Genomic DNA, 16,279 nt, shown 5'->3' with positions numbered 1-16,279 from the left:
GAACTATGAGAAATAAATTTCTGTTGTTTAAGTCACCAGTCTATGGTATGGCAACCTGAGCTAAGATTTCAGGTAAGCAGTACAAAATGAATTAAAAAATTAACAGTTTATATTGGTTTTGTATTATGGCCGGACCACAGTTCCTAATAATGCTAATTCAAAGCTACATACAATCTCAAAGTTCTTAAGTCCATAATTAACTCTTCACTTTTTGCTGCTTCTCATCAGGCCCGAAGTTTCTGAAATCAGACTTCTCTTTGCTCCTAAGCAAGCCTTTTTACCCACCTTTAGTAAAGGTTCACCCTTTACTAAAAGGATTTGAGCCCTTTTCTGAATACTCTGTTAACTGAGGTTAACCGAATAGTTTAAGCCAAAGAGATCATATCAAATCATAATCATTATGGGACTATTTTTAAATGTTTTTCTCGTGTACCAATGGATACAGAAAAATATGTTAATAACACTACCCACCATCCCACTCAACTGCAGAACTAGGACATCAGCAATACCACTGAAGCTACTTTCTGTGTTTCTTCCAGAACCTATTCCCTTGCCACTCTGCCAGATGGATGTTTTTCAAGTGAATGCTGCAGTTGTAATCTAGTGTACTCTATAAAGTTTGGTTTACTTGTAGAGGCAAAAAGAGCACTTTAAACTTAGACTCTTGCCATTTGAAAAGAATACACTTAAGTGTCACTTCTGTAAAGTGGCTCCTATAATTCAAATTTTAGTAATGAATCATACTCACAGCAAAACGATTTAGTACTCACTCCTTTTCTATCCCTCGACCAGTAACCAGTCTAATGTTGAAAACTACAGCAAACATGCTTTTTGGATGCAAGTGTAGGAGAAACCAAAGTGAGGAGGAGAGTGATTAAGCAGAGCTCAAATAAACTCCTGTGTTAGCACCTGCTTTTTAACACAGGTCCCTTTCGACTAAAAATTCTCTCCTCACAGAGAGAAACAGAGCACAGTTGGCATGGGTACTAATTACCCTCACCAGTAGAAATGTCATGCTTGACAAAATAGAGACTGTTTTAGTAGAAGCGATTCCCTAATGAAAAATAAAAAAGACATTTTCAAGCCCTTATTGTTACAAAATGAATATACACAGGCATAAAGATTTTATACAATATACTCCATCATAAGTAGGCAAGAAAACTTGCTCTAAGGGATTTCTGCATTACAGCAAGACATGCATTGCTCAGCAAGATGTACTTTAAAGAATTGATTAGATTAGATATATAATTAAACGTAAAGTGCTTGAAGAGTTCCCTGATGCATTTGACCTTCCTGTAATCCCATGTAACATCTGAACTCTGGCGCATAAAAGTTGGATATTAAAAAGTGGTATGACCTTTCATCTACCAGGTTTTGCCAAGAACAGAGGAGGATGATAAAGGCCACTGAAGGCCACCGAGAGCCAGGCATCGGCCCCCAGGTAATGCTAACACTTTCTTAAAGGGGAAAAAGACTCTATGTAAACTTTATTCCAGATTCCAGGAGCATCTTATCTCGTGTGACTCCATACACCTTTACATAATCCAATTCTATATTGCTGGTAATTACTACTAACTCTAATGAGAAATAAATAACAAAATACATTGCAATCTTAAAATGTTAGAGTTGAAAGGTGTTCTTTTTTTTTTTTAATTTTTTTTTTCAACGTTTTTTATTTATTTTTGGGACAGAGAGAGACAGAGCATGAACGGGGAGGGGCAGAGAGAGAGGGAGACACAGAATCGGAAACAGGCTCCAGGCTCCGAGCCATCAGCCCAGAGCCTGACGCGGGCCTCGAACTCACAGACCGCGAGATCGTGACCTGGCTGAAGTCGGACGCTTAACCGACTGCGCCACCCAGGCGCCCCTCTTTTTTTTAATGTTTATTCATTTTTGAGACAGAGAGAGATAGAGCATGAATGGGGGAGGGTCAGAGAGAGAGGGAGACACAGAATCGGAAGCAGGCTCCAGGCTCTGAGCTGTCAGCACAGAGCCTGATGCGGGGCTTGAACCCATGAACCATGAGATCATGACCTGATTTGAAGTCAGATGCTTAACCAACTGACCTACCCAGACACCTCTAGAGTTGAAAGGTATTTTAGAACTTATGTGGCCCAAATCCTTCATTTTATAGGCTAAAAAATGGAGAACTCGGAGGCATGACAAAATTTGCCTCATAGGAATTTTAACTTAAAAGCTAGTAATAATTTTACCTTAAAACTTGGGTCTTCTAGCTTCCAACTCCTGTTTTTTCCCCTGAGACTATGACCACAAAAGATGTACATGAAATTACTTCCTTGCACTCTGAGGGGGAAAAGAATCATAAACTGCAAGATATAATTCAAAATCATCTTTACAGCTAAAGAAATAAATACATTTGGAGATTTATCTTTAAATCTTCACGGACTCTTCCACACAGCTATGAAACAGCCGTTTTCAGTAATCTACATGAGAAAAGATGCAACCTTCTGGCCCAGCAGATAACAAGCATTGAGTTATTATTTTCTTACAGTACGGGTATATTGGTTATCTTTTACTAGGTAACAAAACCCCCCCAGCTGGTGGCTTGCAGGTGGCTCTTCTGCTCCGTGTGGCATGGGCTGGGGTGCTGAGGTGGCTGATGTCACTGGGAGGCTACTAAACAGGGAGCTCAGCTGAGGTTATGAGGCCTGGGACGCCTGGGCAATGAGCTGTTTGTTTAGAGGCTTCCCCGAGCTCAAGTGGGTCTCTGGCTGGAGGCCTCCGCACCGCTACCTGGGCTGCCTCATGGCATGGCAGCCGGGTTCAAAGAGGGAGGAGCATTCCAGAAGCAGGGAACTGGCAAGCAGCCAGGCTACCTCAGGGGCTAGTCCCGGAAAGAGGCAGAGCAATCCTGCTTCATTTTATGCATCGAAGCAGTCCCAGGTTTAGCTCAAAGTCAGCGTAAGAAGGAACTCGGCCAAAGCATAAATAATGAGGGGCACGGTTTCACTAAGGGGTCTTCAGAGTAATAATCTACCATATAAAGGCTGTTTAAATCCTGGTCAAACCTGATATTTGGTGGAGACTTACAGTGAGGGAGGGAGCTGTTAAACAAGAATACGGAGAAATTCTATACTACAATACGACAAAGGTAAATAACCCTAAGCACTCCCATATAAATACAAAAGAAAGTTCTCTGTGCTTCACTGGATGTGCTCTATGCAATTCAAATGAATACTGTGGCATTATTTTCAGCCAGATATTAATTTTTCACAAATATAGTCTTAAAATGATTATATAGAGCTCAAAAACACATTTCTGAATTTACAAACTGTTAATATAAACAAATTTACTTATTAAGTGTGAGGTTTTCGGAGGGTGGTGAAGACGGAGCTCCTAAAGAATTAATTCAATCATATGCTTTGTAGATTACCTGGTAACGTACAATATCCAAATGATATCTGGGACTGAGCTTGGATAATAAAGACAATTTCTGTGGTGGAGTGGAGAATGTTGGGATACTCAAAACTATATATATGTCCATTCTAAATATGTCCAAAGTCTTCAAAAAATGTTTCAAAGGAGTAGGGATCTAATTTACTGACGTTCTACTAAGTTACTACGATGGCATAACTTCATCCTCTCAACTACCTTGTGGAATGAGTAGGATTATCTCCATTTACACATGAGTACATTGAAAACTACAGAGCCATAGTCACACTTAGAAAGTGCAACAGCAGAGAAGAGAACCCAATCTGTCCGACCTTACAGCCTATTTGCTCTTTTTTTTTTTTTTTGATGTTTACTTTTGAGAGAGAGAGAGAGAGAGAGAGAGAGAGAGAGAGAGACAGAGCTCGAGAGGGGAAGGGCCAGAAAGAGAGGGAGACACAGAATCTGAAGCAGGCTCCAGGCTCCGAGCTGTCAGCACAGAGCCCGACATGGGGCTCGAACTCACGGACCGCGAGATCATGACCTGAGCTAAAGTCAGACGCTTAACCGACTGAGCCACCCAGGCGCCCCCCCCCTTTTTTTTTTAATGTTTATTTATTTTTGAGAGAGAGAGAGACAGAGCTTGAGAGGGGAAGGGCCAGAGAGAGAGAGGGTAGTTTTGCTCTTTCAACTAAATAACTTTTTTATGGTATCTTCAAGGGATGGCATTAAGTTCTACTTTATTTCTGACTGATCACTATTAAAAAATAGTTTTTAAACACTTCACTTTTCTCTGTTTCCAGAATCTTTCTCCTTATTAACTGTTTTATGGAGGCAAACATTTACACAGTAGAAATGTGACATTTAAAGATATCCTTCAGTTAATCTTTCTGAGTTTAAATCATGCTCCTCCAACTGCCTGTTCATCTACATCTGTGGTTTCCTAGAAGAGGATCCATGTCTAAAAACCAATGCTTTAAAATAAAAGTCCCCCCCCCAACAAAACCCACCCACCTTAAATCTACACTTTATAATTGTACCACAGCAAAGGGAATCATACATTTTTTTAAGAGGATTAACTTCAACATACTGGATAATGTCTGCTTTTTTTTTTTTTAAGTTTATTTATCTTGAGAGAGAGGGAGAAAAGGCACGAGCAGGGGAGGGGCAGAGAGAGAGAGGAGAGAAGGAGAATCCAAAGCAGGCTCCACACTGCCAGTGCAGAGCCCGATGTGGGGCTTGAACTCACAAACTGTGAGATCATGACCTGAGATGAATCAGATGCTTAAGAGACTGAGTCACCTCGGCGCCCCACAAAGGAGGCCACAAGGGAGCATGACCTTTTTTTTTTTTAATGTTTCATACTGGATGATGTCTTAATCATTCTATCAGTTGTCGAGTTCCTTGTGAACCAATACCGTTAAACACATATTTCTCTCCCATGACACTTGGCACAGTGACCTATAGGCTGTAAGTACTAAGTGCTGGCCTAATGGGTGAAAGGAGCACAAAGAAACCTGAAATACCAGAAATTATATTGAATACTTTATAAAAATAAATTACCAGTCAAATATTAGTTACTTTCATTATTTGGTGACATACAATCATAGCAGCATTAGGCACCATACATGCATGCAAAGATATATATTCCTATTTAGGAATACATACAGTAATGCTCAACTCTATTCCCTTGTTGTAAGGAGGAGATGAATGTAGGACATTTATTTTGAAAGGGGATAGGCAGACAAGAAAGGGAAATGATACAAGAAGGACCAAAGACAACTCTGAAGAGGGCTGAGTATGGGAATAATTTGAGATGTATTCAAATATTTTTTATTCATTGTCTAAAGTATCCTTATGAGAATTAATACTGAAAAACAAGAGACCACGGCCACCTTAAAGTTACAGGTAAACAATTATTTGGCTAATTGCTAATAAAACACCTCGACAGAAAATACTGTAAAGGGAGATTAAAGAACAACAAATCTAAGCTTGAAAACATAGGAAAAAAGAATTCTAGAAAGGGAACAGTATCTAGTTGCATTTCACTGTAGTTCAAAATAAGGAACTGTAGAATGTTCTGTCTAGTCATAATGGGTAGGAGATTGAAGAATAAGTTATATCTATGCCCCTATGTTTCTAAAGTGGCCATCATTTGAGCGTGTATGTAAGTGTATAAAAGTGGCATTTTAGAACAAAAAATTACAAAAAAATTTTGTCTTTGATTTTTGGGGAAAAAAACAACTGGAAATTTCTAGAGTAGCTAAGCTCCACTTTGATTTACATGAAAAATAAAAGCATAAATAACAACATAAATTACTTAAAACCTTATTGGTACTTCACTATTTTCAGAATTCTACAGGTTAGAAAAACAAATGTCTATGGGAAATAAAAACACAAACGACTCGTATATTACCTAATTAGATAATCACCAAGTGACAGTATAGAATTAAGAGGCTTTTGAAAAGTTACATTGTCATTGTATAACCCCATGTACTGCATTAAAGAGGAATGCTGTAGTCTAAAACCCCCGCATATATCCAAGGCAAATTCTCCACCTACCAGTTAACGTATAAGGAACATTTCTTTTCTAAAAACATTATGAAATTGACATTTCCATGGGCTTTTTAAATTTACAAACCAGGAATCATAGTAAAAACAGAGACAGACAAGGATTCAGTTAAGCATTAATACAGTCATTTAGAAACCTGCTAAAAATAAGTTTGATTCAGTATTGTGCTCTAACATGCAAATTCAAGAAATAAAACTTTATATACCTAACTTATTATATATGTAAAGTACCTTTATCCTTTTATTGTTAATATACAATCTAATTTCCTAATTGTAGATAAACACAGGCAAATGGCCTGAAAAAATACTAAATACCTAAGACAGACTTGTAATTTCACAGCTAGATTTCCTTACACATTTTCTTGACACCAATAACAAGAAAACAAAAGATACTGTCATAACTAAAGGACCTTATCCCAATCTCCATCAGCACCCAGAATATTTGCCACTTTGTGGCTTTACCATAGCTGGCACATTTAATAAGAACTATTCTGTGCCATAAATAAGGGTGATATGTAAATATGAATATAATTAAATTTTAATTATGAAATTTTATTTACATTTTGCATACTGATGAACAATTGTGACTGATTTTTTATGTTATATGCATAGCACGAAAACCTAATAAATGCTTACATCTAATTTTCTTTTTCTATCTAATTTGAGCAAACTAATAATCTAAAAAAGTATAGGAGCCCATTTTGGAGAATTCTTACATTATTTATATGGTATGAATCCTACAGCAAAATCACAATGTATGAAACACGTTCTTAACAATGTTCTATACATTAAAATATAGCTTTCCTTCATGATATAATAAATCAAAAATAAATTAGTAAAATAATACTAGTAATAACATAATAATGGAAAATATAAAATCTTCTATTCACACACTTCTGAGTTCATTTTCTAAATGGAAAAGAGCACAGATGATTTTTCAGTCAGAGGATAAAATTATGTTTATTAGGGAGCATAGTCATATCCTAAGATTCTGGCTACCTGCAAGGTACCAGGCTTGGTCCAGGGCAAAATACAAAGAGCTAATGGATGAATAGAGGAAAAAACTCTGTGGTAGATGCCATAGAATAATACAGAAAGGGAGCCCCAGGAATTTGGGTAAGGAATACATTGGTTCCAGCTAAAGGAATGAGGGAAGTGTATTCTCCTTTGGGGAGAAGGGAAAAATAAAGGAGTTTATGTAGTTAGGCAGGGAGTGAGGCAGGGAGAAGAGGTAATTTGTTAATTATCAGTGTTCGTGCTCCTTAATTATTATGACTTATTGAGCTACAAATGGGGCTGGTAAGGTATAAGGCTGACGATGGGAGAATGAGGCTGGAATAGAAATCGGCTCCTGCTAGAGCCATCGCACATAAAGTCTGTAATATTAAAACGACTATGGAAACTGAAGCAGGCTGGGCTCTAGACGAGCTCTACCTGAAGACAGAGCTACACTCACCACAGTTAAGAAGGCCCTCTTCTGCACACTGATAAAAGTCACTTTATTTACTGAGAGGATCCAAACAAAATCTGGAGCTCCAAGTAACTCAAGAATGTTAAAATCCCCAAAGCAACTTCAAAATTGAAGGGAAAAAATGAGCAGTTATCATTTAAAACCGTCTCCCAAAAGTCATTACAAATACTGAGTAAATCTCTGCTAGTTTATAGCTTGATATATGTATAATAATTTAACGTTCCATTAAAGTAGAAGTCTGTCCCCAGATTATCCAGAGAAACTGAATGCTCAACAGGCCACATGAAATAATATACAAACCACCTATAATAACAAATAACATATATTCTGTGGAGAGGATTCGGTTCCTTGCCACTATTATATGGGTTTCATTGGAATGGAAAAATGTGTAGAGGCACTATAAAGACACTATATATATCTAAGGGGTGTACCGTCCATCCTGATATTTCCCATAGCACATTTTCACTATAAAATAATTTCAAAGAAACTAATTCTTTAAATATTAGACACAAATGATGTTCCTCAACATTCACAGTGTAACTTCAAAAATATTTTACATTTTTAAAATACAAAAGTTATCCTTAATCATTAAAATATGAGCTGTCATTTTAACCAAGGCTTTACAATACAGAGTGTTTTATTTTTCAATATCTATTAGGCAAATCCCTGCAAAACTTTGCAGTCAATTACCAAAGGCTGTGAAGGGATACATTTCGGCCCATACTCGGCAAGAATGCAGAGCATGTAACCATGTAACGAAGACTCAGCTGTACATTTATATATACCTTACATTTGTAGCAACTGTAAATTAATGCAGAATATTTCTCTCGTCTTTAGTCTATTTTCTTTCAACAGACCATGATAAAAAACTTAGCCAATAATAATAAAAAAAAAAAACAAGCAAAAAAGCAGTGCTGTTACATATCTAAAAACTGTTAGCATTTTCTCAGCTTTAAATGGAAAAAGTGTTGGTATCTACCAAGCAAATCTTCCGCTGCCAAATAGGAGATCAAAAATGCAAATATCCAAACAAAGACAGGTAAAAATAGGACATAAACAAATATTTCCAATTTCCATGATCATACATAAAAAATAATATATGTTGCTATAATTTTAATCACCGACAAAGCTGCAGTTCTATTTAACAAACAACTTTCAGTGTCTGACATTTAAGAGAAAAGGCTTTAAAACCCATGCTTCACCAGTTCTATGAATATGTCACAACTGCCAATAACAGATACAGCAGCATTTCATTTTATGGTGAAAAGATGCCAGTAAAAATAGTTGTATGTACATATGTACATATATGTGTGTATACACATATATGCCGACTTCAAAAATTTTCAGTATAAAGCAAGAAGAAATTGTTGAAGGGGGATATTAAAGAACTTACCTTTCGCCCATCACTTGCATGGCAATTCACATTTAGAGGAGTCAGTAAAGCCATTAGTTTTTCTTCATTACCACTCCTGTAAAAAGGTAGTAAGTCAATTCCTATGATATTATAGAGCTTCTCATGAATATTTATGGATATTTTTCAGAAGAGTGGAAAATAATATAGGCTTGCTTTGATTTCCTGTATATGGTTCTCAATGACTCTCTTTTGGTAGACTGAATTAAATTAACACATTCCTAATTAATTCCTGTGAATCATCATACAGCGGTACATCTTGGATAGTACATCTTTCTACATTTTTAATGGTTTTATTTATCTGCATCAAGTCACCTTCTTAATTACAAACAAACTTTATTTTGATAAGTGCTCTAAAACACTGGGCTTAAAAATACATACAAAATGATGAATAAAGCTAACTAATTAAATTATAAATGACCAAGAACAAAAGAAAATGGATGAGAATTTTAACATTTACTTTATGCTCCCCAGGCAAGCTTTGCTAGAAAAATTTTCTGAGAAAAATGAACAGATAGGTTTTTAAATACTCCACGAAGATCATCCGAAAAGCTGGGCAACTAAGGTCTGCAGGTACCCTGAGAAATGTTCCAAATAAAATTAACCTTGTAATCTTTGCCATGTTGCACAACTCTATCATTTAATAAACATCATGTAAAACAAAGTATATAGAGATTGAGTATAGGGTCTCAGCCGCATTATCACATAAAATCCAAGCGAGACAATAACATGTTATAATTTTTATAGTCCTCCACCTGCCCTCCCCCTTTTCTCCCTTACATGCATTATACTCACTTAAAATGAATGGAATCACTTACCTAGCAGCTTCTAGGAGTTCGTCTTTCTTGTATTCACCTAGATGATTGCAAAATATCATGCTGTTAGCATTTGGCAGAAGACAGATTAAGAAATGCAGTAGGCAGCAAATAGAGAATTAAATAGAGAAGAACAGAAAAAGAGAGTCCACACCCCGCTGGGTGATGGAGCCGTGACGTTAGCCAGCTTGTGAAGGCAGCATCACCAGTGCCTTGGAGACGGGCAGCAAATTGACGCAGCTTCTTGTCCAATCCTCAGATGAAATAGCTTTCTTCAGACAACCAATGAATGCTAAATCTCGTGTCCAGAAACACATTCCCTCTGATAACAGCATGCCAGCTGAAGACAATGTCCCCTCCCCCCTTTCCTATTCAGGCTGTCACAGTATACTTGTGAAGCATAATACATTCTGAGACAAAAGCAAAATAATGTGGCTCTTTAAAGGTACAAATTACTAGCCTTCAGAAAAAACCTCAGTTTTATTTGTAATGACATGGAAAGTTTTTTTTTTTTTTTAATTAATTACCGTTGCTGAGCATTATAGCAGTAGAAAAAAACACATCAGCATCATGAAGCTTTTGCCTCAATAGGGTAGGTCTGTAGACCAGAAATACGTGAACTCCGTACCAAATGCTACGAACCTCTTGGAGGCAGTGCTCCAAAAACCCAAACAGTGAATACAGTCTTAGATGACAAAAATATTCTAGCATGCTGCAATCTTCAGACTTTACACAAATTCAATACCAAATTTTAGTAAACAAGAAACCCTTAAAATTATTTTTAAAAAAGGAGGCTGGGGTCTCTGAGAGTAAGCAGATAGCCAACTATTGAGACATGGACAATTTTGCTCCCTTCTATTCTTTAAAAATATCGCAGACTGAAAAACAGGTATATAATTTCAAACCTTTGATACACATTCCTTAGAGTATGCAAGATCTAACAAACAAGCTTCTTTTGCAAACTCAGTTGAAGGACAAAGAATTTTAACAATACAGTGTTTGTTTATTCAATAAATAAAAAGAAGAGCCAGGACTATGATTCAGCTATAATGTGCTGAGTCAGTTTGCTATATCATTAGAGAAATAATTGTACAAAATGTCTAAGCAAATAATTACATGAAAGCAAATATTAACCATACATTGAAGAAATAAAATTTTAGATTAAATGAAAATGTTACAATTCTATTAAGAATTAAGCTTAAATTATTTTAAACATCTTATCATTTATAAATATGGATTTCTTTGCATTTTGTTTCTGTTTTGTAACAGAATGCAGAATATTGATGCAAATACTCAAAAGACACCTAAGGACAACCAAGTACATGCTTAAATTCTATAGCCCATCACTGGCAAATATTCTTTTGGTTTAAACTTTGTCTTGCTTCTCATATTAAGATTACCTTAAAATCTAGAAACTGTAAACAGTTATTTTCAAATAAGGAAGAAGTCATTAAATATCTATTCCCTCCTAAGGAAATTTTATATACCACTAAAGTCACAGATTCAACAATCTACATGGATATGCTAGAATGCATCGTTCATCATAGAGTTGGTCTTTCCAATTTCCCATGTATTGTATTCCACATTCTTTGGCTAATTGACAATGTTAAGATTTATATTACTGTATCTCCTAGCCAATAAGGTTCTTGTCTTCCCAAAGCCAAAGACCTACCCTTACTACACATTTTAGGTGGCAATATGGAAGTGAGTGAGTCAATTTAAAAAGCTCCTTGTGAGGAATATGACATAAACCATACTCTCAGATGCCTTAAGGATCAGGGCCAAAGTAAGTCAAATTATGAGATTATCTCTAGAAGTCATTCAGTCAGTCAACAAACATTTATTTGAAAATGCCAGTTTCAGACCCACAAAAGACCCCAGTATCATCTTTGAACTCAAGGAGTATTGGTCTCTTAAGTGAGCCAGACAAACATAAGGTCCCAGTAGAGTATGAAAAGAATCTTGTGAAAGTCATAAACAGCTTAAAGGCTGGTCTGACTGAGATTAGTAAGAGGCAGGGTAATTGTGGCTCAAGGAAGGTTTCCTGGAAGAAGGGAAATGCACGCAGAGTTTTGAAGGAAGAGCAAGCGATTCTCAGGTAAAATGAAAAAAGGGTGAAGGAGAAGCAGGCAACCAGTGTAAAACAGAAACAAAAACCAATAGGAAGGGAAACAGTAGCTCTGTAAGTCTGAAACCACACTCACACTGCAGGGGAATGGGTAGGGAAGGAACAGATCACGAACGGCTCTCTAAGAAGTTTGAACTTTACTTCAAAAATAATGAGGAAATATGGAAATATCTCAACAAGAGGAGTACGAAGTATATTTAAAGACCTGTAAGTTTTGTAATAATATAAAATATCTCCAGACTCTACTTCTGTGAACCGTTGTCGGGGAGAAAAGTGGCCCAAGAGGTAGGGGGTGGGGAGCGACAATGAATTCTGACATAGTTTATGTTTTGGGGCCAGTGTAAATTCCCTGATTGACGGTCACAACACATGAAAATTGGGAACTGAAGTAGCTACTATTGAAAGCTGAGTCGTAGTGAAACAAGACTCTAATAAGCTAGATAATAAGAGTGCAAAGTATTTAGGATTTTCAAAGTTCAAATCAGTCTATCCACATAAACTTCTCATCAAGTATTGCTTATGAATGTTTTCTCCAAAAGGCGCATTTTTTTTTTTTTTTTTTTTTAATAAAAAGGTTATTCCTGCATGGATAAGATGATAATAAACCAAAGCTCTCTAAAGGAACCATGTAAGTGCACCCGACAGAGTCAGGCACAGGTATTACAAATGACTTTCTACTTTTACTTTTAGAGGCTCTAGTACTTTAATCAGCTTTTCTGCAATACATTCCAACATCCACTATCTGGTGCCCAAGGACCATAATCCATAAACAGCTGAAGCTGTTTTTCAAATGCTACATCTCAGGAACAACGAGCAGTGAATTTAGAATCCCTTGTACATGCTGACAACAAATCTGAGCTACTTACTTACCAGCCAAACCACTGGTTTGGTGTCATTTTAGCAAAGAATCTGAGAACATTCTGGCTGGGACTATATGGTGCTCTATGGAGCATTTATATTCTTTAATAACATCCAGATAAAGGCTAGCAATAGATCAGCCGGAAAGGAAACTAGGCAATTACAGTCAAGATAATAGCAGCCAGGAATGCTGAAAACAGATAGCTTAAAATATTTTTCTTTGATTAGAAAAAAGTAAGTGGGATTAAAAAAATAAGCAAGCCACAAAGTTTACTTTTCAAAGTCTGAACTGCTTTTTCTTTTTAGTAAACTAATGCCAGGATATATGTAAAAATACACACACACACACACACACACACACACACACACACAAGTATACACACACAGGAGGTGTGAGTCAATGTGTTAAAAAGAAAGGTTTAAAAAAAGGTTAAAAAATAACGGTCAAAACAGGTTAAAAATGAAACTCCCCTTTTATTTCTCTGAGGTAGTTAGAAAAAAAAACTTCTCTTTTCACTTAGTATGAAGGCAAAATTACCTTTTGAATAAAAATGAAGAAAACTTACATCAATAAATAGGAGTCATAATTATTGACTTATCTCAATTTCAACATTTAAAAGTGCTTTTGCCTCTTTCTTTAGCAAGTGAAAGAATCAAAGGAGACTTAGTTTTGTAAAAATGAGTCATTTGGCTTTGTTGAGGGGAAATAGCATGGAAAGATTATGAACACAGAATCACAAATTCTTAGAGCAATGAGGGACCAAAAAAGAATTACGACTTTTGTCTACTTTGAAGCCATTCACAATATATGCCTATAGTAACATCTTCTTAGATGCAATGAGGGAAATGGAGTTTGAAAGTCACCTTTCTTCTGTCACCTCACCTCCAATTTCAGAATTGTTCTCCTAAGGGATCATCTGCAACATATTCATTTACAGTTAATGAAATTGACACCGAGGCAGTTAAATGAATTGTCTAAGGTTTTACTGAACATTATTCATGATCAGCCAGGCCCTGAAAAAAGCTAATATGTAAGCACAAACTAACCAAACCTGAGCTCTACAAGATGATGTAAACCAAAGAGTAACAAAACAGTAATAGCAATAAAACAATTTTAACGTTTTTTTTTTTTTTTTTTTTTTAATTTATTTTTGGGACAGAGAGAGACAGAGCATGAACGGGGGAGGGGCAGAGAGAGAGGGAGACACAGAATCGGAAACAGGCTCCAGGCTCCAAGCCATCAGCCCAGAGCCTGACGCGGGGCTCGAACCCACGGACCGCGAGATCGTGACCTGGCTGAAGTCGGACGCTTAACCGACTGCGCCACCCAGGCGCCCCAAAACAATTTTAAAAATAGTTAACAATAACTAGCTTTAAATAGGTTAAACCTATTTATATTATTTAAGCTAAATATTTCCATCAAAACCATTTTAAAGCATTAGAACTCTCATATGAGCTTGTAAACATGGACAAAAAAAAAAAAAAAGTATACAGGGCTTAACCTTTTTAGTTTGTTTTAACATTTTGGACCAAGGGAGTAGGAATGAGAAAAATTCATTCCAGGTCTATTCAAATGATCAATGCTTTCTGCATTTCCATTAACATGCTTAATTCCTCCTGCTTTAGATACCTCAAGGGAAGGGCTATGTAAAGACTTTAATCAATCATCTCAGTTATCAGGTGTAGGGACCCTTGAGCTGCTGAGTGCTAAATAGTACCATGAATTGATAATTCTTATAGAGATACTTTCTCATCAAGGTACCAGCAAATATAAGAGATTAACTGATTCTTGTAGCTAAAATGACAGCCTACATGGGGAATAAAATATTAATTTAGGTGACAAACTCCATTGTATTTTCACTAATAGCTTTGAAAATTCAGAACTAACTATGTAGCTGTGGAAGGAATTTCATTAAAGCACTGGGAAATAATCTCATCGCAAGAAGCTTAAAGCTACAGGTCTTCCACCAAAAGCAATTTGCAGATAGACTGGTATTCTACTTTAATAAACAATGGCTCCAGGAGTTCTTGAATTCTTTTTTCTCTCTGAAATCTTTCCTAAATATTTTCAGGACAACTGGAGAAAAACTACGACCTTGTAAGAGTTCTCCACGCCTTCCTCCTACTTCTGAATCTTATCAGTCTTCCTACTCATTCTGATACTGGAGTCAAAGTCCATACCATTAATTAAGTCTAGAATCATGGTGAAACTACACACTCCACCTCCATTCTAAACACAGAATAATGTGGGGCTTTCAAATTCTAGGCTTGAACAGAGAATTGTTCTAGTGGAGATCCTTTTATTTTCCTTTGCTTCCTACAACTCGGACCTTTTAATTAGTCAACATTAGCTAACATTAAACATCGCCTGCACTACCATACCAAAGGTCCATACCAGAGGACCTCAAAGCCGTGCTGTCCTATACAGTACACGGCACTCTCTCATAGCTATTTACTTTCACGGACATTCACATTATACAAAAACAAAAACTGTTCATCAGTTGCACTAGCCTTATTTCAAGTTTTTCAATAGGCACATGTGGCTATTGTCTCCTCCAGCAGACAGTGCAGAGAGAACATTAGAACAGTTAAACATTTTTTGGACCATGCTACTCTAGGGGTTTTATTGACTATTTAAGAAGTCATCTTAAAAAAACAAAAAAGAAGTCATCTTTTACTTTAATAAGGTACTTTCCATATTATTCTTACTATTAATTTGTCAATGCCAAAACTCTAAACTTTTTTTCCCCTATTAAATATTAAACAACTTCTTCATCAGTATGAAATATAGGGGAAGACACTGAACTGTATGATAAAAGATCTGGAGTGGATTCTACCTCTGCCATCAATTTACTTGTGTGACCTCGGGAAAGTCACTCTATATTCTAGGGACGTTCTTCTATTTTATTGCCATCTGGAAAGGGAAGGTGAAGGGTTCAATGATTTTGGGTTTCAGCTGTAAAATTCTCATCCTGTATTTGATTCTCAGTATTGCTCAGCTCTTTTTCTAATACAATTTTAATGTTGCTCCAAACAAACTTTAAGGAAAAACATAAATTATGTGGGAAACAAAATCTCTACTGAACTGTTATAAAACGTACTACACCTGTGAATTACAGAATAAGCGGTAAAGCAATTTTAGTCAACCTATACTATTTACTTAGTTGGTTCTATATTTTGGTGACACTCTAACAGAAGCTAAATGAAAATAGCTCTTTCAGAAGAAAGTGGTGATCTGTAGAATTCTGATATTTAATTATAGATATTTCTATTTTGTTGGTAAGATTTTTTTTTAAGGAAAAGTTCATGTAAGCATTGAACTAGATATAAACCAAAAGATTATTTGAGAATTTTCCAATTCTTTGAGAAAATGGAAGTGTCCCACTCCCTGCAAAAAAAGAAAAATCAATTTTCAAAGAAAAAGGCCCCCAAATACGATTATATTATCCTAGATCACAATATTTAAATGATAAAAAATAACAACAGATTACATGTCAACACAAAACCCAAACCGATGTCCTAAAACATTTAAAAAACATAATATAACATTCAAATGTAACAAAGGCTCTGCGAAAAAACCATGTAATGCAACCAGTAAATAACAATTATTTTCTTTTAAAATTATTTTAATGTTT

The 16,279-nt window shown here is 36.1% G+C and overlaps 1 protein-coding gene across 4 annotated transcripts in view; it reads right to left on the bottom strand.

Annotated features, from left to right (window-relative positions):
* TNKS (tankyrase) overlaps positions 1 to 16,279 on the bottom strand; it is a 209,561-nt gene that overhangs the window by 89,290 nt on the left and 103,992 nt on the right. For all 4 annotated transcript variants that reach the window (XM_042934429.1, XM_042934426.1, XM_042934427.1 and 1 more), the window contains 2 exons: positions 9,662 to 9,698; positions 8,826 to 8,901 (listed from right to left, as the gene is read on the bottom strand). In XM_042934429.1, coding sequence (XP_042790363.1) covers positions 8,826 to 8,901; positions 9,662 to 9,698 — 113 coding nt within the window. The remainder of the gene's footprint in view (positions 1 to 8,825; positions 8,902 to 9,661; positions 9,699 to 16,279) is intronic.

This window comes from Panthera leo, chromosome B1 (genome assembly GCF_018350215.1).
Source record: "Panthera leo isolate Ple1 chromosome B1, P.leo_Ple1_pat1.1, whole genome shotgun sequence".
NCBI classification, from domain to species: Eukaryota; Metazoa; Chordata; class Mammalia; order Carnivora; family Felidae; genus Panthera; species Panthera leo.
This window is presented reverse-complemented; position numbering and strand designations above follow the sequence as displayed.